Below are 27,267 nucleotides of genomic sequence, written 5' to 3'. Positions count from 1 at the left end.
TTCCTAATAACAAAGGAACTGCATTTCTGGAATAAACTCTGATTAATCATGGTGTGTTGTTTTATAATATTGCTGTATTTGCAATTTACATACACACATGCTTAGTAAAATTACCCTGTTTTCCCTTTTTTGTTCTATTCTTTTTTTTTTTTTCCCTCTTTTTTTGGCTGCCCTGCAGCATATGGAGTTCATGGGCCAGCGATCAGATCTGAGCCACAGGTGCACCAACACCAGAGCCTTAACCCACTGTGCCGGGCTGGGGATCGAACCTGTGTCCAGGTGCTCCCAAGATGACGCCAATCCTGCTGCAAACTCCTTTTGTCCTATTCTTTGTTGGGCTTTGAATTAGCTAGCATTACTTCTGCTCTATGTCACAAGTGTTCAATGCTTTAACAGTAAAACTGTTAAACTGTAAAACAGTAAAACTGCCATCCTGTCAGAAGAAAAGTGAGACACAAGTTCAACAATACTTGATCCAACAGATACATAAATCCTAGTTGCCATAATACAAACAGAAGTAATTTACTGTAAAAATACAGCATAGGGAGTTCCCATTGTAGTGCAGAGGAAACGAATCCGACTAGTAACCATGAGGTTGCGGGTTGGATCCATGGACTCGCTCAGAGGGTTAAGGATCTGGCATTGCCTGAGCTGTGGTGTAGGTTGCAGACGCAGCATTGCTACGGCCGTGGCGTAGGCCAGTGGGTGTAGCTTGGATTTGACCCGTAGCGAGGGTACCTCCATATGCCGCAGGTTTGGCCCTAAAAAGCAAAAAAAAGGAATACAGCATAAAAAACAGGAATAAAAAAAAAAATAAACTAATTAATTAATTTAAAAAAAAAAAAAAAAAAAAAAAACAGGAACAAGCCAGAAGCTGATATATTCTGAATAATGGCTATATTAAAACTTAAAATAAAAATGTCATAATTTTCCCAAAGCCCCTGAAGGACTTCATACATTTTTGTTGCTGTTGAAATGTTGTTGGCCATTCCCTGCCACAGGAAGAAGGATGATACCTCATGGAAACTACCTTCCACAGGCCAATGTCAATCCAAAATCACTCCAGAAGACCTTGAGTTTTCTAAGCAGGACATGCAGTAGGAGAGGAACTGGAAAGTAAATTATAACAGGAAGATAGGAAAATACATCAAGAATTTTAGACCAGGAGTTCCCGTCGTGGTGCAATGGTTAACGAATCCGACTAGGAACCATGAGGTTGAGGGTTCGGTCCCTGCCCTTGCTCAGTGGGTTGATGATCCGGCATTGCCATGAGCTGTAGTGTAGGTTGCAGACGCGGCTCGGATCCCGCCTTGCTATGGCTCTGGTGTAGGCCAGTGGCTACAGCTCCGATTAGACCCCTAGCCTGGGAACCTCCATATGCCACGGGAGCGGCCCAAGAAACAGCAAAAAAAAAGACAAAAAAAAAAAAAAAGAATTCTAGACCACAGTGTTTAGCCCAAGAATGAACACACTGCCTCACTGCCTTCATCTCCCACATCTCCCTTCTTCAATCACTTTATTTCAGCTACTTCCTCACAGTTCCTAGACCAAGACTGGCACATGCCTGCCTCAGAGTCTTAGCACTGAATGCTCCCTTGTGTAGAATGCTCTTTCCCTGCGAATCTGGCAAAGCTTGTTCCTTCACCTCTTTCAACTGTTTGGTCAAAAGTCAGCTTCTCAATGAGGCCTTTCCTGAAGACCCAATTAAAATTGCAAACTACTCCAAACTCAGCATTCCCCAGTCATCTTGCTTAATTGTTTCCCACAGAACTTAGCTCTAATATAATGTGTAATGTATTTATTTACCATGTTGTCTGTCTTCTACCTCCATTCACATATTAAGTTCCATGCAGACAGGGATCTTTTTTCTCCCAATTTATTCACTGCTACATCCACATGCCTGACATGTGATAAGTCCTCAATATTTAACTAAATTAAGTGTTCCATAAATTAAATCCCCAATAATATGACAGAGATTTGGTGTTTGCAAATTGATCCTATCTTAAGCCAACCTAAGATATTCACCAAAGAAACTCTCTCTCCAACAGCTTACAGATGGATCTAAGAACCTGATTTAAGTTGACAATATTTATAATGATACTATATCCCTTAGTCTCTCTATGGAGAAAGCTAGAAAAGGTTTTCCTCCACCCCACCTTCACCTTCACTTTATAGCAGCCATGCCTAACTCCATTTTGTCTATCTCCCAAAGGAAAACTAAAAAAAAAAAAAAAATCTAATGTTAAAGAAAGGAGTTGGTAAAGGAAGAGTGTGGTGACAAAACGAACACAAGCAGAAACACAAATTTTAGAGGGAAAACTTCAGGCATTATCTACCTATTTACTTACTTATATTTTAGGAGTTCCCTGGTGGCTCAGTGGGTTAAGGACCTAGTGCTGTCATTGATGTGGCTCAGATCACAGCTGTGGTATGGGTTCTAGCCCTGGCCCAGGAACTTCCACATGCTGCAGGTGCAGCCAAAAACAAGCAAAAAGGAGTTCCCGTCGTGGCTCAGTGGTTAACAAATCTGACTAGGAACCATGAAGTTGCAGGTTCGGTCCCTGGCCTTGCTCAGTGGGTTAAAGATCTGGCGTTGCCGTGAGCTGTGGTGTAGGTTGCAGATGAGGCTCAGATCCCACATTGCTGTGGCTCTGGTGAAGGCCGGCAGCTATAGCTCCAATTAGACCCCTAGCCTAGGAACCTCCATATGCCATGGATGCAGCCTTAGAAAATCAAAAACAAACAAGCAAAAAAATTACCTATAAACTTTTCTAGCGATGTAAGGCAGTATTATTTAATTATAGATGAACCTCCCAACTATCTCACTACAACTTCTAAACAAAAAATGTTAGCCTTAAAATGTATCCACCATGTGGCAAAACCAGCAGTGATTTCATACACTGCTGGTAGCATGATAAATTGGTACAATGCTTAAATAAAACAACACACTACATAACAAATTACAAGTAACTATATTTCTAATCTTTCCAAAGGAAATACAAAACATAGGATGGGTTCCAGTTCCAGGTAAGATGGGGTAAGCATATTTCACCTGTCACTCCTACAGAATGTAGCTATAAAACTTGAATGGAGTAGCTAAGGATGCATCTCAAGCTCACATAAAGTATTCACCAAGAACAAGAAATTCTGGGTCATAAAATGTAGCAAGACATGTTTCTACAATATTTTCTTAGCCTCTTTGCTTAAAACTCTATCTTGTCCTGCTTTACTTTATCTCACCTTCCTGCTTGAAAAACAGTCACAGTGCTGGTAAATGACTTAAGCTTAAGAACAAAGACCTGAAGGCATAAGTTATTCATAGGGCCAGCTGAATGAGGACATAATAACGCGTTGGTCTAGGCACGCAGGACCTGTGCAGACTGGCACGCCGTTTGCACAAGCATGATATGTCCTCTAAGGAATAGAGAAAGAGGAACCTCATGGCCAAGTGGCTTATGAGCGGTCATTAGCAGAATATGCATTAGCAAAGAGAACCAAAGTGCAAACCTAGGGACACCGGGTTGCTGCAAATAGGCATGCGGAAGCACAGTGAGGATTCTCTGGAATGCTATGCATATATAGCTAACTCAAATGCTAATGACTGTTATGTGCCTAAAGGTCAGAGTAAAAGCTTAACCTTCTACCAGCTAAGTGACTTTTAAAATAATAAAAGAACTTACAAAATAATAAACAAACCCTATATCCGCCAACTACAGCCCCCTCCTCACTTGATGTCATCCTGAAGAGCACAATAAAAGCAGTGTGGTTTCTTGAGGCGGTGCTCTTGGTCTCTGAGACCTTGAGTCCCCCAGGCTGCCACCTTTACTTAAGATAAATGTCTCTGTGTCTTGTTTCATATTAACTTTTTTCCTTAAGTTTCATAGCACCCATTCTTCAGCCCCATCCTGCTGAGCTTAATCTTAATAAATTTAATAAATTTAAAAGACTAGAAATCATGCTGTGTCTGCTCCCAGGTCACAATGGAATTAAACTAGAAATCAATAACAAAGATATCTGGAAAATTCCAAGATACATAGAGATTAAACAACACACTTCTAAACAACACAAGACTCAAAGAAGAAATCTCAAGAGAAATTGTTTAGTATCAATTTAAATACTATATTAAATGGAGTTCCCTGGTGGCTTAATGGGTTTAAGGATCTGGTATCATCACTGCTGTGGCTTGAGTCACTGCTGTGGCACAGGTTCAATCCCTGGCCCAGGAAGTTTCACATACTGCGGGTGTTATGGCCTAAAAAAATAAATGATTAAAAAACACGAACTAAATGAAAATACAACTTATCAAAATTTGTGAGATGCAGGAAAAGCAGGACGTAAAAAGAGATTTATGTATTGAATGCATATATCAGAAAAGAAAAAAAGACCTAAAATCAATAATCTAAACTTCCAGAGTTCGCCCTATGCCACAAAGGGATTGGCAGCATCCTGGGAGCGCTGGGACACAGGTTCAGTCCCCAGCCTGGCACAGGGAGTTAAGGATCCTGCATTGCCACAGCTGGACCTTAGGTCATAACCATGGCTCAGATCTGATTCCTGGCCCAGAAACTCCATACACTGCAGGGCAACCAAAAAAGAAAAAACAATAATAATAATATAAGCTTCCATCTCAGGAAATTAGGAAAAAGAAGGGCAAATTAAATCCAAATTAAGAAGAAATGATAAAAATTAGAGCAGGAGTTCCCATCATGACTCAGTGGAAACGAACGTGACCAGCATCCATGAGGATGCAGGTTCGATCCCTGGCCTCTCTCAGTGGGTTAAGGATCCGGTGTTGCCGTGAGCTGTGGTGTAGGTCACAGATGCGGCTTGGATCTGGCATTGCTGTGGCTGTGGTGTAGGCCAGTGGCTACAGCTCCGATTAGACCCCTAGCCTGGGAACCTCCATATACTGCAGGTGGGGCCCTAAAAAGACAAAAGACACACACACACACAAAAAAAATTAGAGCAGAAATCAGTGAAACTGAAAACAGGAAACCATAAGTCAATCAAACTAAAAGCTGGTTCTTTGAAAAGATATATATGATCAGTAAGCCTAAGGCAAAAACAAAACAAAACAAAAGGACACTACTATCAGAAGAGAAAGAGAAGACATCACTACAGGCATGTACATTAAAGATAATAAAGGAGTATTGTGAACAACTCTATGCTGGCAAATTCTGACAACCTAGATAAAAGGGACCAAATCCTTGAAAGCCATAATCTGTCAAAACTCAATAAGAAGAAATAGACAATCTAAAAAATTAAATCAGTAATTAATAACCCTCCAATACAGAAAGCACCAGGCTGAGATAAGATTCACCGGTGTATTCTACCAAACATTTATAAGGCAAAAATTAAACCAATTCTCGGAGTTCCTGTGGTGGCTCAGTGGTTAATAAATCCAACTAGGAACCATGAGGTTGTGGGTTCGATCCCTGGCCTTGCTCAGTGGGTTAAGTATTCGGTGTTGCCATGAGCTGTGGTGTAGGTTGGCAGAAGCGGCCTAAGAAATGGCAAAAAGACAAAAAAAAAAAAATTATACCAATTCTCTAAAACTTTTTCCAGAAGCCAGAACTAGGGGGAATACTTTCTAACTCATACTGAGGCCAACAACACCCTAATATCAAAACCAGAAAAAGATGTAAGAAGAAAAGTAGAGACCAAAATATTTTATTAACACAGATGCAAAAATCCTCAACAAAATACCTATTAGCAAATCATATCCAACAAAGTAAATGGTAGCAGGCAGATTGAGGAGACCTGAATGTAAAGTACCTCCAAACCGACAGTGAGTTTAGCAATTTTTCCCATCCACTATCTCTCAATCTGAACTCAACACAGTCCAAAACCTGGACAGGGGCATCAGTGTGGGCGGAGAGTATTCCATCAGGACAGATGTCTCGTAATGCTCAAAAGAAGAGCAAAAATTTCCCCATGTCCTTTATTTTTAATTTTCCTTGTTCTCTCACCCGTCAAACCCCAAGTAATCGTGTAGGCAACAACAGCAACAGAGAAAGCAGGAGGCCAAAACTCTGAAGGAAGGAAACCCTCCGCTTCCATCAGAGGAGCTCTGTTATTTTTCCCTCTCACATCTGCTGCCAGGCCCAAGGGAGGCATAGCTGTAGGAAGTACACAGGGAAACAGGATAAAGAAAGTCCCAAATTGTGGCCAAATAAATGAAAAAGGGGTGTCCTCAGGGAATCAAAAAGTAATGGAAAGACTGGAGACAAAAAACTCAGGAAAGTGATCCCTTGAAGTTGCTTATGAACTCCTTGGCTGACACCTGAGCTGTGCATACATGGATTGAACCCTAAAGAGAACAGAAAGGTTTTGAGTACTGACTTTTGGAGAAATCAGGGATCAGCAGACTTTTTCTCTAAAGGGCAAAAGAGTAAAATTTTAGGTTTTATGGGCAGTCTCTGTTTCAACTGCTTAACTATGACCATTATACTATGAAAGCAGTAACAAAAAATACATACGCAAACAGGCAAGGCTGTGCTCCAGTAAAATTTTATTTGTAAAAATAAGCAATGGGCTGAATTTAGCCCACAGGCCATGAGCAAGACTACCACCTAAATCCCACACAGTTCACTGATGGTACACAAAGAGACAAATCCAAAGCAATAAAAAGGCTTTGAAAAATTAATTGATATTGAAACGACAATCCACAGAACTGTGGGTCAGAACCTGAGGCCTGAACCCAACTCAGTCAACTGTTTGCTAAAACAAAATTATTAACATTCAAAATGGCCAGGACACAATCTAAATTTACTTGGTATACAAAAACGTAGGAAAATCTCAACTTGCTTAGGAAAAGAAAATAAAAACCCATACAAAATGAACACTAAGGAATTCTCGTTGTGATGTAGTGGGTTAAGAATCCAAATGCAGCAGCTCAGGTTGCTGCAGAGGCATGGGTTCAATCCCAGGGGCAGGGATTCAATCCCTGGCCTGGGGACGGCCATATGCCGCAGCTGCGGCCTTTAAAAAAGAAAAAGAAAAAAAAAAAGAGGAACACTAATACTGGAAGTGTTTCACAAAGACTTTAAAGCAGCTATTATATACGTCACAAATGAACTTGTTTACAAAAAGAGAAACAAGGTCACAGACATAGAGAACAAACTTATGGTTACCAAAGAAGAAAGGGAGTAGGGAGGGATAAATGAAGAGTTTGGTATTAGCAGATACAAACTACTATACCTAAAGGGATAAAGAATAAGGTCCTACTGTATGGAACAGGGAACTACATTCAATATCCTGTAATAAACCCTCATAGGAAAGAATATGAAAAAGTATATACACACACATACACATATATAACTCAATTATTGTGCTACAGACCAAAAACCAATACAACACTGTAAATCAACCACATGTCAATTTATTAAAAAAAAACAGTTGGAGTTCTCATTGTGGTGCAGCGGAAACAAATCCGACTAGTATCCATGAGGATATGGGTTCGATTCCTGGCCTCTCTCAGTGGGTTAAGGATCAGGTGATGCTGTAAGCTGTGGTGTAGGTTTCAGATGCAGCTCGGATCTTGTGTAGGCCGGCACTGTAACTCCAACTCGACCCCTAACCTGGGAACTTCCATATGCCACGGGTTTGGCCCTAAAAAAGCAAAAAAGACAACAACAACAAAGACAGCAGCTGTTATAAAAATGCACTAAGGGCAAATACTCTTGAAATGAATGGAAAGACACAAAAAACCTCAGCAAAACAATGAAAAAAACTCAGCAAATAAGGAGAAAAGCCAAATGGAAATTTTAGAAATGAAAAGAAACAAAACCAAAAAAAAAAAAAAAAAAAAAAATTATTGAATGAATCAGTAAAAGAAGTGATTAAACATGAAAATAGAGAAACGGAAATTATCTAATGATTAAATAAAAAATAAACCCTCACTCGAAATTTGAAACTTTTCATGTGTCCAGTAAGCACATGAAAAGATGCTCAATACCATTTTTCCTTGGGAAAATACAAATTGAAACCGTTTCACATGCCCTAGAATGGCTATGATTTTTTAATTTTTTTTTATTTTTAATAAAACAGACAACAGGAGTTTCTGTCACGGCACAGAGGAAACAAATTCGACTAGGAACCATGAGGCTGCGGGTTCGAACCCTGGCCTCGCTCAGTGGGTTAAGGATCCAGCGATGCCGTGAGCTGTGGTGTAGGTTGCAGATGCAGCTCAGATCTGTTGCTGTGGCATAAGACCAGCAGCTACAGCTCCGATTAGACCCCTAGCCTGGGAACCTCCATATGCCACAGGTGCAGGCTTCAAAAAGACAAAAGACAAAAAACAAAAATAAAATAAAAAGAACAGTCTGGTGACTCAGTAGGTTAAGGACCCAGCATTGTCGCTGCTGTGGTTCAGGTTTAATCCCTGGCCCAGGAACATCTGTATGCCACAGGTGTAGCCAAAAAAAAAAGGGGGGGACAACAAGTGTTGGCAAAGAGAAAATGGAACCTTCACATATTGCTGGGAGTATTGCAGAACTGTTCAGCTGATATGGCAAAGAGTTTGGTACTTCCTCAAAAAGTTAAACATAGAGTTAACATACGACCTATAAATTCCAGTCCTAGGTATATACCAAAAAGAATTAAACACATGTTGACACAAAAAATTGCACACAAAATGTTCACGGCAGCATTACTCACAATGGCCAAAGGTGAAAAAAATCCAAATATCCATTAACTGATGAAGAGGTAAGTAAAAGATAGTATTTTCATATGATGGCATATTATTTGGCCATAAAAAAGATATATGATACAATACAGATGAACTTTGAAAACATTCAGTAAGTGAAGAAGCCAGACACAAAAGGCCACAGGTTGAATGAGTCCATTTATATGAAATGTCCAGAAAAGGCAAACTGATAAATACACAAAGTAGATTGGTGGTTACCAGAGGCTGGTGAGAGGGGGGACATGAAAAGTGACTACTTACTACTAATAATAAAGATGATAGTAAATATCAATGATACTGAAAATAGAAAAAGCGGAGTTCCCATCATGGCTCAGTGGTTAACGAGCCTGACTAGGAACCATGAGGTTGCAGGTTCCATTCCTGGCCTCGCTCAGTGGATTAAGGATCTGGTGTTGCTGTGAGCTGTGGTGTAGGTTGCAGACTCTAGCCTGAGAACCTCCGTATGCCTCAGGTGAGGCCATAGAAAAGACAGAAAGGCCAAAAAAAAAAAAAAAAAAGAAAAGAAAGTAGAAAAAGTAAAAAATTAATGAAACCGAAAGCTGCTCTTTCGATTGATCAAAAAATTGATAAACCAAGAGCCTCCTTGCCTGCCTGCTTGCACCTCTCACAAGTGTCCTATCCTAATAAATCTACTTCTCGCCTATCAAAAAAAAATTGATAAACCTATAGCGGAAAAAAATGGAAAAGACAAATTAGCAATATCAAAGATAAAAAGGGGATGTATCTCTACAGACTCTGCAAACAACAGGGAATACTTAAAAACAACTCAACAACTTAAATGACATGTACCAATTCCTGGAAAACCACAGGTTTAGTAAAACTTACCCAAGAAGACACAGATATTCTGAACAGCTGTATAATTACACTAGAAATTAAATTCATAGTTAAAAGGCTTCCACAAAAGAAATCTCCAGGTCCAGAATGTTTTACTGGTGAATTCTATCAAACATCTAAGGAAGAACTAGCACTAGTTCTACATAATGAGTTCATTCTCATTATTCACAGTAGTTATGTACTGTAAAACCACCACTAATGCTAAATTAGGAAATACTACTCTTAGGTGAAATACAGGGTTAAGTTCCTGTAAACCTCTGGTCATATTTTTGTCAACTGACCACTAGATAACCTTGGTTTTTTGGGGGTGTTTTTGTTTTTGTCTTGGTTGCAGCCATGGCATACATAAGTTCTGAGGCCAGGAATCAAACCCGTGCCACAGCAGTGTCCCCAGCTGCCCCAGTGACAATGCCAGATCCTTAACCCACTGAGCCACAAAAGACCTTCCACATAACCTTGTTTTTAATCTGTGTTTCTGTTTTTGTTTTTTGTTTTTTGTCTTTTCTAGAGCCACACCAGAGGCATATGGAGGTACCCAGGCTCAGGGTCGAATCAGAGCTATAACCACCAGCCTACACCAGAGCCACAGCAAAGCAGGATCTGAGACGTGTCTGCAACCTACACCACAGCTCACAGCAATGCCAGACCTCTGACCCACTGAGCAAGGCCAGGGATCGAACCCATGTCCTCATGGATGCTAGTTGGGGTCGCTAACCACTGAGCCATGACGGGAACTCCTAATCTGTGTTTCCATTTTAAAATATCTTACTTGAGAAGCTCCCATTGTGGCGCAGCAGAAATGAATCCGACTAGGAACCATGAGATTGTGGGTTCGATCCCTGGCCTCGCTCAGTGGGTTAAGGACCCGGCGTTGCCCTGAGCTGTGGTGTAGGTTGCAGTTGAGGCTTGGTTTTGGCATTGCTGTAGCTGTGGTGTAGGCCAGATTAGACCCCCTAGCCTGGGGACCTCCATATGCCACGGGTGCAGACCTAAAAAGGACAAAAGACAAAAAATAAATAAATAAATACAAGATAAAATAAAATAAAGTAAAATATCTTATTTTATACATTTATTGACTCATTAACATTGAACTCATGTCCAACACCACTGTACTCATGCCTAAACAAAGTTTATCAACATGATATTTTCTCCATAAGGCACATCACAGCTTTCTTGCACTTAATACTAAACAGCACTTCAGTACTATACTTGAGAGCCATTCTAAACAGTGAGAGCACCAACAAAAAGCACAAAAATGCAAACAATATAGTACTAAATAGACCACAAAAAAGACACATTTCACTATGAGAGCTGAAACAAGGCAGAGCACCACCTTGTTCAACTTCAGCAGAGAGCCCTCAGCATTAGGTGATAGATGTTTTGATTCTGAGGTAGGGGTATGTTTTAGCAAGCAGGTGAATTCACGAATACAGCCGACCTTTGAACAACACGGGTGTAACTTCACAGGTCCACTTATACGTGAATTTTTTTCAACAGTAAATACTACAGTACTACACAATTCAGGGTTGGCTAAGCCTGTGGATGAGAAACCAACCACAGATACAGAGGAACTGCTATTTTGACTACGAAGCGGGTTGGTGCTCCTGATGCTCAAGCTGTTCAAGGGTTAAGTGTCTTGAATCCATGAATTGTGAGGATGAACTGTAATCTCTTTCAGGAAAAAGAATAGGAAAGAAGACTTCTTTTTTATGAGGTCAGCACTATCCTGACACCAAAGCCAGACAGACACTACAAGAAAACTACAGATTAATATCCCTCCTGTAAATGTCCCAAACAAAGTCAGCAATATATAAAAAGTATAACATACCACAACCAAGTGAGATTTCTTTTCCAAGGAATCAAGGCCAATTCAAAATTTGAAAATCAACATAATCTACCATATTAAGAAAGCAGTAAGAAAAGTAAAGCAAATGATCATTTTTAATTGATTCAGGAAAAGCATTTGAGGGAACTCCCACAGTGCCGCAGTGGGTTAAGAATCCAACTGCAGCAGCTCAGGTCACTTCGGAGACACAGGTTTGATCACCAGCCCAACGCAGTGGGTCAAAAGATCCAGTGCTAAGCAGCTGCTGTGTAGGTTGAAGCTACAGCTCAGATTCAACCCTTGGCCCGGGAACTTCCAGAACACATATAGCCATAAAAAGAAAAGAAAAAAAAAAAGAAGTTCCCATCATGGCTCAGCGAAAACAAATTTGACTAGTATCCAGTATCTTGCTCAGTGGGTTATAGATCTGGGGTTGCCGTGAGCTGTGGCGTGTAGGTCGCAAACGTGGCTCAGATCCCATGTTGCCATGGCTGGAGCGTAGGCCGGCAGCTATAGCTCCAATTTGACCCCTAGCCTGGGAATTTCCACATGCCACAGGTGTGCCCCTAAAAAGACCAAAAAGAAAAAAGGAAAAAAAGAAAAAAGAAAAAGAAACATACACTTCTGTTGTGTTTAGGAGCATTCTAGGATCTCCTAAACATGTGAAAACTTCAGGGAACTAAAAGCAGAACTTAAGTAAAGGCTTCTGCTGGAGACCTGGAAGTGAGATAAGTTTATGTAGAATAGGTATGAAATGAGAAAAATGTGAACAATATGCAAAAAAAAAAAAAGCTCCCCACTCCCATCCTTTTCATTCAAGAGAGCCCTACTCTAACTCTTATAACCTCGCTACAGCGAGACCCTTCAGGTCTCTACAATAAATCCCACAAACGGCCCAAAACAGAGATAATGATGTTATCGCTTTCATTAAAAACTGTCTACAGCTCCTAGAATAAAAACATTTTTCAGGAGTTCCTGTAGTGGCACAGTGGAAACAAATCCAACTAGGAACCATGAGGTTGCGGGTTCGATCCCTGGCCTTGCTCAGTGGGTTAAGGATGTGGCGTGCATCAAACATATGCTGTATTTTTCATCCTTCTCTCTGCTGGAATACCCTTACACATACTCACTTCTGAATACCCAGGACAAACCCTCTCTGAGACCAACCTTCCACCAAATTTTAGTATTACTGTTAGTTTGCTATTATATAACCTCAACAACATAAATCTATTGTGTCATTATGATTCATTATGAAACTTAGGTGAAAACAATACAAAGTTGTCTCAGTTTTCTGCGTCAAGATTCTGGGCATGAGTTTAAAGGGTCTTCTGCTTAGGATTACATTAAGCTTACTTGTTAGCAGGTTTCAGTCCTTTTCTGTTTTCTTGCTTTTTTGTGGCTAAGAGTCACTCAGCAATTAGAGGCTGCCTGCCATCCTTGCCACATGGCCTCCTCCGCAGCCGTTCACAAAGTGTAAATCAAAAGAGTGGTGTTTGGGGCAGAATCTCCCAAAGCAAGAGACAGATCTTTCAGTGAGCTCCCAAACTTGTCCACAGCTACTTTAGATCTGGGCGTGTGTCCATAATGACCTTGGGGAAACAAGTGCAAATGGGGTCCCTGAGAGTAGAAGGCTTTTCATTAGAACTGTTTCAAACCTTTGCACCTACTTGCTAGGAAATACATCTTTATGACATTTAGTTTTCCCATTCAGAAACATAAAATGATCCACATTAACTTTTCAATAATATTAGCAAACAGTGCTTACAACACAGGAAGCATTATACAAAGAACTTTTCACACATTCTAGCCTAATTACCTAACACTTCAAGTGATACATTCTATCATTATCTCTATATTTTAAAGTTGGGGGTGGGGGGAGTTCCTGTCCTGCCTCAGTGGAAAGGAATCTGACTAGTATCCATAAGGACACAGGTTAAGGGTTCAATCCCTGGCCTCACTTAGTGGGTTAAGAATCCGGTATTGCCATGAGCTGTGGTGTAGGTCACAGACACGGCTCAGATCTGGCATTGCTGTGGCTGTGGTGTAGGCCAGCAGCTACAGCTCCAACATGACCAGTAGCCTGGGAACCTCCATATGCTGCAGGTTGGCCCTAAAAAGGCAAATAAACAAACAAACAAAGTTGGGGGAAATCGAGAACATTTAAAGAGCGTAAAATCCCCAAACTCCAAATGTGGTCCTTAGACCAAAGCACCAGTATCACCTGCGAACCTGTTAAAAATGCAGAATCTCTGGCTACACTACAGACCTACTGAATAATAACATACATTATAATAAGCTCCCCGAGTGATTCTCATACATATTAATGTTTGAGCAATGGTTTAAGTAATTTGTCCATGCTGACACAATAAATTCAATAAATTAAAGAACCAATGGAATTCTGGTCATGGTGCAGCGGAAACAAATCCAACTAGGAACCATGAGGTTTTGGGTTCAATCCCTGGCCTCACTCAGTAGACTGAGGATCTGGCGTTGCCATGAGCTGTGGTGTAGGTCGCAGACGCAGCTTGGATCTGCTGCTGTGGTGTAGGCCGGCAGCTGTAGCTCTGATTGGACCCTTAGCCTGGGAACCTCCATAGGCGGCAAGTGCAGCCCTAAAAAAGGAAAAAAAAAAATCCGATCTAGATTGTTAAGGTTATTCCCAAGATGCTATTAAATAGTCCTATTTTCCTCATTATATCTTTCATAGATAATTAACAGTATATATGAAAAGTGTTTTTCTACATCTTTCTTGTAATTCCTCTTTTTTTCACATCTTCTCTCTCCCTCTCTCTCCCCCCCCACCCTTCCCTCCCCCCCCACACACGCAAACAATGTAAAAGAAAAACCTTCCTAAAAATCAATCTACTTTACAAGTATCATCCATTTAAACTTACAAAATTTGTCAGAACCACTCGAATCAGAGAGGAAACTAATCACTATAAACTAAAACCAATACATTAAAATTTTTAAGTTACTATTTAGAATAAGTCACTAACACCATTAAGCACTTTATTTGAAACTGAATATGGCTAAACCAGCTACTGAATAATTCAGACATCAGTGGGTTAAAAATTCAAGATGACTTGGGCCATTCCAAGCCGTGAACTCCAATGAAAGTCCAGTCTAAACATAGTATAAACTGGTAAATGTCAACAGCCAAAGAATTTTCATATGACAAGTCTTTCACAACATAATTTCTACTAAAAGACGAATCAAATTACTGAGAAGATACTATACTTAATAAGGTTTACAATGTCCTTCATGCCCAGCTAAATACATGTGTATATGCCATTAACTAGTTTTAGTTTTCAAGCCAGGTCAGAAATAAGAACTATCACAGAAACTTCTCTATGTCCAAATGTAATTCAAAAGGGTGTTGGGAGGTTAAAAACCTTGATGTGTCTTGAAATAACTTTCTTTCGCTAACAAGAGAGCTATTCAACCAGTTTTCCTCAGAAACAATACTTAATACAGTTAACTAACTTTACTCAAATTGTGCTCTCTTGAAAGTGATCTAGTAGTTCCCACTGTGGCGAAGCGGTAAACAATCCAACTAGGAAACATGAGGTTGCGAGTTCAATCCCTGGCCTTGCTCAGTGGGTTAAGGATCTGGCGATGCCGTGCGCTGTGGTGTAAGTTGCAGACTCGGCTTGGATCCCACATTGCTGTGGCTGTGGTGTAAGCTCCAATTAGACTCCTAGCCTGGGAACCTTCATGTGCTGAGGGTGCAGCCCTAAAAGGACAAAAGACCAAAAAAAAAAAAAAAGAAAGAAAGAAAAGAAAGTGAGAACAGCGTCTTCTCTTTTATCTCCAATAAAGAAAGATGAAAAACAAAATAAAACAAAAAAATGTTGCATTCATGTGCAAAAAAGTGAGTTAAGCTCTACAAGTAGAAACATTTTTTTTAAAAAAAGCCCTGCCTTCAAGGAGCACAGTCTTAACTTATTTGTCTACAATAAAATATGTATTTATTTAGGGAAGATATGCCTTCAGGGCTAAATATTTTTTAAAAACACTCAATTTATCATCTTTAAGTGAAAAAACCTTTTTCTTACTAGGACTCAAAACCCAGAAAAGCACACAAGGCAAAGATTGATAAATTTACTTACATTAACATAAAAAAAAAGCCTGGGTAACACACACAAAAACCCTGCATAAATCAAGTCAAAAGCCAAAAACAGGAAAGAGAGCTGTGACACCTGTGACATCGACTACACCTGCATTGTCCAATAATAGGAGTCACTAAACAAATGCAGCCGTTTAAATTCATTAAAATTAAATAAAATTCAAAATTCAATGTCTTAGTCACACTAACCACAAGTGCTTAAAGACCACATGTGACCAGTGGCTAGTGTACTGGACAGCACAGATATAGAACATTTCCATTAAGTTTCACTGAACAAAACAACAAAAGAAATGCTTTGTCAGTATATCAAAATAGCAAAGAGTAAAGACTGATCTATTTCTTGGATTACACAGGAAAGTGGAAAAAACACGAACCTTTAAAATTTTGGAAGGGAAAATAAACTGACACAAACTCAAGTTCACAAACTCTCTCTTAACTATTCCATTTACACAAATGCACATAAACACACACTATACAACTATATGCCCAGATGTATACACTAAAGTATCTGTTACAAGAGGAAAAAAAAAAAAAAAGTGACTATTTTAAATGATGTTACACCTCAAAGCTATGTAATATTAACAAATCATTAAGAAGAAAGTAGATACATAAGTAATGGCATTAAAAGGCATCCATGACATTCTTAAAGAATGCAAAAAATGAGGAACTATAAATAAAATATAGATAAGTATACATGTTTATGCGTATTTCCACATACAAGGTTAAAAAGTCCAGAAAGCTATATTCGAACTATCAACTACAGCTGCTTTCAATATGGTAACTAAACAATTCTCAATATTTGCGTATGCAGACTTCCAGTTAATCTAGATTTTCAGTATAGTAACACGTCCAAGATTAACTCTACATATTTCTGTTCTTTCATTTTTTTGTCTTTGTCTTTTTAGAGTCGCCCTTGCGGCATATGGAGGTTCCCAGGCTAGGCGTCGAATCGGAACTGCAGCCACACCACAGCCACGGTAACTCGGGATCTAAGCCACATCTGCAACCTACACCGCAGCTCACAGCAACGCTGGATCCTCAACCCACCAAGTGAGGCCAGGGATTGAATCTGCAATCTCATGGTTCCTAGTCAGATTCGTTTCCACTGAGCCTCGACAGGAACTCCTGCCTCTTTTTTTTTTTTAAATGAGGCTAGGGGAGCTCCCATCTTGGCGCAGTGGTTAACGAATCCGACTAGGAACCATGAGGTTGCGGGTTCAATCCCTGGCCTTGCTCGGTGGCTTAAGGATCTGGCGATGCCATGAGCTGTGGTGTAGATCGCAGACACAGCTCGGATCCCGAATTGCTGTGGCTCTGGCATAGGCTGGTGGCTACAGCTCCAATTAGACCCCTAGCCTGGGAACTCCATATGCCATGGAAGCAGCCCAAGAAAAGGCAAAAAGACAAATAAATAAATAAATAAATAAATAAATAAATAAATAATGAGGCTAGGAGTTCCCTGCTGTGGCACAGTGGATTAAGAACCCAACTGTAGCAACGTGTAGTTCAGTCGATCCCTGGCCCGGTACAGTCAGGTTAAAGGATCAGGCATTGCCATAGCTGCAGTGTAGGCTGCAGCTGAGGCTGACTGGATCCCCAGCCCATTAACTTCCATATGCCTTGGAAATGGCCTTAAAAAATAATAATAGTATTGATAATAATGAGCCTATATAAATGTAATAGTAACTCAATTTAAAGTAATACTGGGGAGTTCTCATTGTGACTTGGCAGTAACGAACCTGACTAATATCCATGAGGACACAGGTTCGATCCCTGACATTGCTCAGTGGGTTAAGGATCCAGCATGGCTGTAAGCTGTGGTGTAGGCTACAGATGCAGCCTGAATCCCAGGTTGCTGTGGCTGTGGTGCAGGCCAGCAGCTACAGCTCCAACTGGACCCCTAGCCTGGGAAATTCCATAGGCTGTGGGTGCTGCCCTAAAAAAAGCAAAAAAAAAAAAAAAAGAAGAAGAAGAAGAAAACACTAAATTCCACACAAGTACAACCAATGAGGATGACCTCTATGAGACAGGAAAAGAAAGAAAACAGAACTAGTGGGGTATTCAGAGACTTTTGTAAAAAGGACAAAGACAGCAGGTTTTAACAAATCTTACTGATCAGTTCCCTGTAGTTACATCTTCCACACTGGCCCCCTTCCAGACAGATTTTATAAAGAAAACATAATGCCCTTTCACAGACAGCAAAGCTGCACAGCTTTTTAAGAGTAGATAGATGCCGTAGGTAAGGAAACGTTAAGGACTTCTGCAAATGTGACATCATTTTCTTAGCTCCTGTCATAATTCTAAGAGATGCAGCAGCAGCACCTTCCACAGAAAATTTTAACTTACGTGTTCAAAAAGACTTTTTCCCCCCTTAGTTTGTGGGCTTTCAAGACATAAGGAAACATAAGATCAGGAACATAAGATCAGGACAGAAGGAAGGATGAAGTGAGAAAAATAATACAAGATTCAAGAACAAAGCACTGGGGAACTTTAGTTCACCATTGCCACAAGAATGAAGATCTCTCAAGCAAAGAATGTTAAATCAAATCACCTAGTAGAGACCTGCAGGTGGCAATGTCATAAATGTATCAAATATCTTACAATTTTATGTCAATTACACCTCAATAAAGCTGAAATTAAAAATGGAGTTCTCACTGTGGCTCAGCAAGTTAAAAATCTGACTAGTATCCACGAGACAGGATTTGATCCCTGGCCTTGCTTAACGGGTTAAGGATCCGGCGTTGCCACAAGGTGCAGCGTGGGTCACAGATGAGGCTTGTTTTTTTGTTTGTCTTTTTAGGGCTGCACCTGTACCATATGGAAGTTCCCAGGCTAGGGGTCAAATCAGAGCTGTAGCCACTGGCCTACGCCATAGCCAAGGCAACACAGGATCCGAGCAAGTCTACAACCTACACCACAGCTCACGGCAACACTTGATCCTTTAACCCACTGAGTGTGGCCAGGGATCAGATCTGAGTCCTCATGGATGCTAGCCGGGTTCGTTACAGCTGAGCCACAACAGGAATTCCATAGGTGTGGCTTAGATCTGGCATAGCTATATATGGCTGTGGCATAGGCTGCAGCTCCATTTCGACCCCTAGCCTGGGAACCTCTGCATGCCCCCGGTGGAGCAAAAACAAAAACACGGAGTTCCCATCGTGGCGCAGTGGTTAACGAATCCAACTAGGAACCATGAGGTTGCAGGTTCAGTCCCTGCCCTTGCTCAGTGGGTTAACGATCCGGCGTTGCCGTGAGCTGTGGTGTAGGTTGCAGACGCGGCTCGGATCCCGCCTTGCTATGGCTCTGGTGTAGGCCAGTGGCTACAGCTCTGATTCGACCCCTAGCCTGGGAACCTCCATATGCTGCGGGAGCGGCCCAAGAAATAGCAACAATAACAACAACAACAACAAAGACAAAAGACAAAAAAAAAAAAAAAAACCAAAAAACAACAGAAAAACAATATTACAAAAACAAGATTCCTGAATGTTTTTCCAAGATGCACACTCTCTCCCGGAAATTCTAATACAACCACAAATACATTACAAATACAGTTAAAGAAATCTGGCCTCTGTACAGTGGGAAAATAATAATAAAAAAAAAAAAAAAGAAAAAAGAAATCTGGCCTGGTCAACAGAGATCCAAAGAGACATCACAGGCTTGGCCATACTCCTAGCCTTATTTTTTTATGAAGAAAATTATCCATGGTAGAGTTTAAGAATACAGGAGTTCCCACTGTGGCTCAGAGGGTCAAGAACCTGACATAGTGTCCATGAGGATTCGGGTTCAATCCCTGGCCTCACTCAGTGGGTTAAAGATCCAATGTTGCTGCAGTGAGGTCTCAGATGCGGTTCAGATCCAGCTGTAGCTGTGGTGCAGGCTGGCAGCTGCAGCTCCAATATGACCCCTACCCGGGGAAGTGCTATATGTCACAGGTGCAGCCTTAAAAAGGGGGGAAAAAAGTAATGAACATTTCTAACAGGTATGTTTTTCCTAGTGTGTATTTTATTATTTTTTTCTAATCATTACATATATTTTACCATTTTATTTTTTAGTAACTCATTTTCAATACTTTCACATAAAAGTAATTAGCCTGAGAGTGTTACTCATTTTAACAGAAATTTTCTAGGAGTTCCCTGGTGGTCTAGTGGTTCAAATTTGGAGATCTCACCACTGTGGCCTGGGTTTAATTCCTGGTCTGGGAACTTAGATCCCACACCAAGCCCGCTAGCACACTGTGGTCAAAAAAAAAAAAAAAAAAAAAGAAATTTTCCATCTTCCATCTTATTCCCTCAAGTTAAATAACTTCAGGTAAATGACGTAAATAAAAAATGTACTTTCAGAAGTTCCCGGCGTGGCTCAGTAGTTAACAAATCTGACTAGGAACCATGAGGTTGCGGGTTCGATCCCTGGCCTTGCTCAGTGGGTTAAGGATCCAGCATTGCCATGAGCTGTGGTGTAGGTTGCAGACACGGCTCAGATCCCACGTTGCTGTGGCTGTGGTGTAGGTCAGTGGCTACAGCTCCGATTGGACCCCTAGCCTGGGAACCTCCATATGCCCTAGAAAAGGCAAAAAGACAAAAAAAAAAAAAAAAAAAAAAAAAAAAAAAAAGTACTTTCAAAACAGTATTAACCACTAAGTGAAATACAAACAAAAAAAAAGCCCACTTTTTCTTACAAATAAAATTCTAAAGATTTACACTACTCTGCTATGCTTCTCACCTCTAACACCCATGCTTCACTTCCTGTATCTGACCTCTTAACTCCCCAAAGATACCCAAAAGCACCTCTCGTGCAATCTCTAAGGTCTACCTCTCTGTCCGTCCATCTATAATCACAACAAATCCGTCCTAAAAGGAACTTTTTTTTCCCTTTTAATACTCCCCTTGATGTAGTGGGTAACAAGGGGAAAAATCAAAAAGAAAACAGTATCAATAAGATTATACTATTTCGAAAGCTCTGTTTTGCAAAAAAAGCTAAATTCTGCAGGGATGTTACCAAATATTTACATAATACAATGTCTTCTATTTTTTTTTTTAAGGAATGAGCATTAACTTTGAATATAGTTCTAAAGTCAGTGCAATGGTTCTTAGTGTCTCTGGCTTATTACAAATTTTTCTATTTAAATTGCATCAAACATGCCTCCACAGATCTCTCATCCAAATCATTTCATCACCACTATTATTGTCACCTTTAAAATTTAAAACATATAAGACTGTTAACTAAATACTTGAATAATACTTTTTTTTTTTTTTTTTGGTCTTTTGCCTTTTCTAGGGCCACTCCAGAGGCATATGGAGGTTCCCAGGCTAGGGGTCTAATTGGAGCTGTTGCTGCCGGCCTACCACCACAGCCACAGCAACGAGGGATCCGAGCCGCGTCTGCAACCTACACCACAACTCACAGCAAGGCCAGATCCTTAACCCATTGAGCGAGGCCAGGGATTGAACCCGCAACCTCATGGTTCCTAGTCGGATTCGTTAACCACTGAGCCATGATGGGAATTCCAGAATAATCTTTTTATAACTAGTATATTTATATAAAATATAAGATCAGTGGGAACACAATGAGCATTCAAGTTCAGCTGAATCTCAGCTCCATTATTTCTCTGTCCTTACTTATTGGAACCAGTCTATAGCCTATTTTTAATCAGCCTTTCCGAGTAATTTTATAATTATATAATAATTATGAATCTTATTTATTTTGCCTTTTCAGATTGTTCATAGAAATCTTTTTCTTTTTATGGCCACACCTGTGGCATATGTAAGTTCCTGGGCCAGGGGTCAAATCAGAGTTGCAGCTGGGGCCTACATCACAGCAACAGCAACCCTGGACCCAAGCCACTTCTGTGATATACGTACACTGCAGCTGTGGCAACACTGTATTCTTAAACCACTGAGCAAGGCCAGGGATCAAACTCACATCCTCACAGAGATAACATCTGGCTCTTAACCCACTGAGCCACAATGGCAACTCACATAGCAATCTTAATATCAATTTGCAACTCTCACATACACACACTCCAAAACACATATGTATATATACATTAGTAATTGATTAAATATATCTGTTGCTGTATTATTGGTCAAGAATATGAACCCATTCTAATAACACTCGCTAAAACTGGACAGCTCTACAACACAGGTACCAAGAACACAACAAGAGGCAGATACTTCCTTTCTGAAACTCTGGTTCCTAAAACATTTGACCTTAATGCCTATGAAATAAGTTTAAGACTTACTTCTCCTGGTCCTCTCGATCTTATCAATACTCACAGGGTTTTCTAATTTAGGTCAAAGTTACTCCCATTTGTCAAACCACTCATTTTCCAATCTCATTATTCTGCAGTCTGAAAACATGAAAGATTTACTCCTGTCTATTCCTCTCACATTTACTTCTACACAGTCCCCCTACAAACAGAATCCTTTTTAACACTGAGGTTTAGTGTAATTCCTCACTATAGAAATGATAAAACAAAAAAAGAGTAGTGTTTTCTAGATTTTGGCTACAAGAAAAAAATAAATTTCAGTGTCCCTAGTCTCTTCCTAAAATTCATTTTTATTTAGACTGAAGTCTTATGCATGTGCCAGAATTAAATAAAAACACCAAGCTACTAATACACTAACCCCGTCAAGAACTCACTCAGAGCTCTACTGATTAAGCTAGAATTCCATCTTTGAAATACTACTTTCACAGAGCTAGCTATGGCATGAAATGCTTATTAAAAATGAGCGGATATTCTCATTTATTATAGGAAAATCTAAACAGTAGATGCAAATTTGTCCTGTCACAATCTCCCAATGACTAGATTATTTTATCCAGAGATAATTCAAAAAGTACTCTTAAGCTTCTAGACTTAAAGTTAATTAACATAATTAATTAGGAGTAGGATTTGCTTACATATAATAATAAAGTTTACCCTCTCTTTTATTTTTTATTTATTTATGTCTTTTTTTGCCTTTTCTAGGGCAGCTTCGCAAGGCATATGGAGGTTCCCAGGTTAGCAGGAGCTGTAGCGGCCAACTTACGTCAGAGCCACAGCAACTCGGGATCCGAGCTGCATCTGCAACCTACACCACAGCTCACGGCAACGCCAGATCCTTAACCCACTGAGCAAGGCCAGGGATCAAACCTGCAACCTCATGGTTCCTAGTCAGATTCATTAACCACTGGGCCATTACAGGAACTCCTACCCTCTCGTTTCATAAAAGAGATTGTAAAGTAGTATTGACCAGGTACAACAGTAGAACAGTCTTTTGTGAAGGAGCAATTTCCCCACTATCAAAAAAAAAAATTATTTCTAGAGTTTTTTCTTTAAGTCGGTTTAGAGGGAAATGGCCAATGGTCACAATTATCAAGATATATTGTAGGTGAAAACACTTAACAAATAAATGTGCTTTTTATTTATTCATCAACTTTTGTACCTTTCCAACTAAAATAGACATACAAGTGTAAGACTCATCAACCCTCTAAGGCATAACGTTTACAAAACAAATGCACAGGGGTTCCCGTCCTGGTGCAGTTGTTAACGAATCCTACTAGGAATCATGAGGCTGCTGGTTCGATCCCTGCCCTTGCTCAGTGGGTTAAGGATACGGCGTTGCTGTGAGCTGTGGTGTAGGTTCCAGACTCGGCTCGGATCCTGCGTTGCTGTGGCTCTGGCGTAGGTCGGTGGCTACAGCTCCGATTAGACCCCTAGCCTGGGAACCTCCATATGCCTCGGGAGTGGCCCAAGAAATAGCAAAAAGACAAAAAGACAAAAAAAAAAAAAAAAAGCACAAGTAGGACCCAGATTTCGGGAAATAAATTCAAATTCAGGGCTCTGACGGATGAAACACACGATTTATTTCCTTCTTGATACTAAAATCCTAGAGCTTTAACATATATTTTCCCACAATTAACATATATTACTTTTATTTAAACTCCCCTTTAAAAAATAAACCACACAACTCTTCACTTAGAAGAGTGCTCCACGTTGTACAAGTATTGACATCATTCACCATTAAGATTATGCTTCCACTCATTCTCACTTCCAACTCTAAATGCTGTTTTGTGTCCCACAACTTCTCTGCTGCACTCTCAAAGATGGAATGAACCTGACTTTCTCTAAACGTTTCATTTCTACATACATGCACGCTTTTAAATTTTTTCATGAAACAAAACTTCTCACTCATCCTCAATATTCTATTTTTTAAAACCTACTTCTAAACTTCACAATAATAAATTTAGAAAAGGGGGAAAGAAGGATGGTTTTATCCACTACAACTTCGTGAGGCCATCGCTTTAGCTACGGAAAAGTCAAGGCTCAGTAAACTACACGTCCCACCATGCTTTGCTGCCTTGTTCAGAGTAGGTCTCTACGGAAACAGAAAAAAAAAAAAAAAAAAAATTCTACAAGTCCCACCTGTTACTTCGTTTCTAAACACCTCCAGCACTTTCAGCTGCAACAGCAAACATAAAACAAGAGCCTCGTGACCTCCGGCCGGATCCGGGAGCCCAGACAAGCAAGGGGCCCGGGGTCAGGCGGCAGATCTGCTACAGCGGGTGGGTTCTACCCAGCGCCAGCGCTCCCCTCTTCTTTCCGGGGCTGGGTGCACGCACAAGCCTTCTCCTATCTGCATCCAATGGGGGCTCTTCAGCCGCAAAAGGGAGAAGAACCGGTTACTGTGCAAGCACAACAGACTTCCCCATGCCGGGGCGGGGGCTACCACGGAGTCGGGGTGAGAGCGTCGCGACCCAGAGAGCAGCTTCAAAACACCAAGAGGATTCGTCGCAGAGCAGGGAGAAGCCACAGCCCCGTGGCGACCCTCTTCCGCTGGCGCCTCCATTCCCACAGGGACCACAAACCCGACACTAACCGCCGCCCTCGCCGCGCGGTTTTTTGCCCCCTCAGTCGAGTGGCAGGACCATTGACCCCCCCACCCCGCGCCGCTTCCCCTGCGACCGGTGGGCGGAGAAGGAACGAAAACCTCCTGGCTTTCCACTCCGCTCCCTCCTCCTTACCGTCTTGGCGGCCTCCGCCCAGGTCCTGCCCTTCTTCCTACGGCCCTTTTCCCTCATGTCGGGTCTTGAACTGACTGGGAGGCTCCCGTGTCCGGGCTCCAGCCGCCCTCCCTGCCTGCTCTGCCCTGCGCTGTTTTTCCCGCGGTGCCGGGAAAGGTGGGAGAAAGGGGAAGTCAGGCCAGAGGAGCACCCAAGCAGAGGAAGCGGCGGCGGTGGTGCGCGGGGTGGGGGTGGGGGGGGGAAATCTATGAAGCGGCCGGTCCTCCTGCTGCCGTTGCCACTGCTACCGCCGCTGCCATATTGGGTCCTTACTGTACAGGCAGCCGCTACGGTCATGTGACCGCTCCCGCGCGGCCGTCACTACTGTACGCAGCCGGCCGCGCGAGCGAGCGCGCGCGCGCTCCCGCCACCTGCGCCGGGCTGCGGAGAGAGCGAGCCAGCAGTGCCCGGCGCCTAGCCACGCCCCCGCCCTTCCGCTCTCCGCCTCTCCTCGCGAGCTTGCGCAAAGGGAAGGACCGACGCTGCGCTGCGTCGGGCGTCCTGCGCTTACGCCTACAGCAAAAACCTGCGGAAGCGGAACTTGATCCGTCCCGGAAGGTTTATTGAGCGGATTCTGACCGCGTTGGGAGGGCGTTACGGTGACTTTATAGACATAATCCTGGGGAGAACCGTGCTCTTCCTTCTAGGAGCAACCCTCCCAAGTATCACTTTCAATGAGCCTCGAAGTTGCGTTTTTTTGTCTATGTTCATTTTCATAAAGGCTCTCTTTTTGAAGGTTTGCAGTAATTCTAGCCTATCTGTTTATGCCATCTGATAGATGAAGCAATTTGAGTTTGAGTGACTTGCTAAACTCACGAGTCTGGAATGCGGTGAAACCAAAAATCAAATTACCGCCTCAGAGTCCTTTCTGTCTCCCCAGAGTGCCTCTCAAACTTAGGTGACCTTTATTTTAAGGCCACCAATAACTACATTCACACTTTTACTTGTGAATGTCTCATCAAGGACACAAATGGTGTCTTTTTTATCTGGGTGAGTTCAGTCCCTGGCACAGTGCCTGTACATATCAGGCGCCCAGTAAATATTTGCTGAATGATTCAGCTGTAGCTGTAGTCAGAAACCATTATTTGTAATGACCTTAACTGCCTCCTGAAAGATACAGAATGTGGCATCTTCCATCGAAATGTCCTTGTCTTGATACTTTGCAAAAAGGGCAGTAATGCCTACTAATCTCCCAAGTCCACCTGCTTCCAGAAGCTGCTTCCGGTCTACTAAATTTACTATGTTCTAAAATAAGACTGAGAGTTGGGCTGCCTCTTGGGAGAAAAGACAGTTGAGAACAATACTTATCTTGGAGTCCAAGGATGCGTTTCAGAAGCTCATGGCCCCTCTAAAATTATGGAAAGTATTTTGTATGTGTTAGTTGTGTATTTTTTGAGAAGAGGATTCATAACATTTCGTCATTTTTTTAAAGGAGTCTTTTACACACGTACACAAGTCTTAAGAGGGCGTCTGAGAGGGCTTCTGGAAACTTCTTTATCTTTCCCCTTCAACCATTGACAGTCAAACAGCCCCATATCAGCAATTGATACGGTCATGTTTTCACCAATTTCTTTAGTGATAGCATGATCCGTAACACTCAAGGGATGTACCGTCTCCCTCTAAAGCCTAGGTCTATAGTCTGTTCAAGAAGCAGCTCTCCATTCCTAGCCATTGCCTGGGACTTGTCATCTAGCCCTGTTGCCTGAGAATTTTACCTCAGCTTGTTTTCAGATCTTGCTAGGACAGATTTTCCCGCTGTCCTTACTTTGCTTTTCTGGAGCTCCATTCCCAGATTTTAATTTCAAGGGTAGGGGTTGTGGTAATGCAGTTCCTACTTGTTAAACTTCAACAGATCTGGATAATTTTGTTGTTATTATTATTAATAATAATGAATTATAATTCCCCAGAGACTATGTTTGTTCTAGTGTGTATTGATTCAATTTGTTATGCCTATTTGCCTCTCTCACATCATTTTCATTCAGTTCTGGATTTCCCTAAATGTTCTACCTCTACTCCCACCCTACTCAAACCCATCCTTCAAAGGATGCCAGATCTTACTTCTTAAAAACCCATCCTCCCCCACAGCGACACTCTCCATAATTCCTAATCAGGCCAAATTTCTTAGCCCTGCTTCTACTTTTGCCTCTTCATTTCATTGATACTACTGATTCGCATATCATATAAAAATCATTGGCCACCAGGTGTCTTTATACTTTGCAAAAAGTGTAGTAATGCCAACCAATCTCCCAAGGGCAGGATCCATGCCCTCCCAGCAAAGCCAGGGATCAAACCTGCATCCTCATGGATTCTAGTCGGATTCGTTTCCACTGTGCCAGGAAGGGAACTCCCATGGTACAAATTTAATCCCTGGCCTGAAAACATCCACGTGCCAAAAAAGAAAAAAAAAATGAAATATATAATCTTTCCAGGGTAAAATAAAGAAACCTCTTTTCCCTACCACCTTACCCTACCAAATTATTTTTCCTTTTTTTTCCCCTCTTCCTTTTTTTTTCAACCTGCTGCACCCCAAGAGAACTCCCCCCATTATTTTTCTCACTGTGGAGACTCAGACTGACTGATCTGTGATCATTTTGCCTCTCAGAGGTTGGGTGGGCCACTTAAACTTTTTAAGCCTCAGTTCTCTCTACTAGGGGTTATTATGAGGTCTGCGTGAAGTAATAGATGTCAAGTGCTTAGAATAGCACCTGGTAGAGTGTAAGCCATCAATTAATGTTA

The 27,267-nt window shown here is 41.4% G+C and overlaps 1 protein-coding gene across 3 annotated transcripts in view; it reads right to left on the bottom strand.

Annotated features, from left to right (window-relative positions):
- Window positions 1–24,952, bottom strand: part of ASXL2 (additional sex combs like 2, transcriptional regulator) — a 140,022-nt gene extending 115,070 nt beyond the window's left edge. Inside the window, exon 1 of one of the 3 annotated variants that reach the window (XM_021087739.1) lies at window positions 24,493–24,952. In XM_021087739.1, coding sequence (XP_020943398.1) covers window positions 24,493–24,828 — 336 coding nt within the window. In that variant the 5' untranslated portion in view covers window positions 24,829–24,952. The other 2 variants (XM_003125333.6, XM_021087740.1) reach the window with 2 other exon arrangements.

Source organism: Sus scrofa, chromosome 3 (assembly GCF_000003025.6).
Source record: "Sus scrofa isolate TJ Tabasco breed Duroc chromosome 3, Sscrofa11.1, whole genome shotgun sequence".
NCBI classification, from domain to species: Eukaryota; Metazoa; Chordata; class Mammalia; order Artiodactyla; family Suidae; genus Sus; species Sus scrofa.
This window is presented reverse-complemented; position numbering and strand designations above follow the sequence as displayed.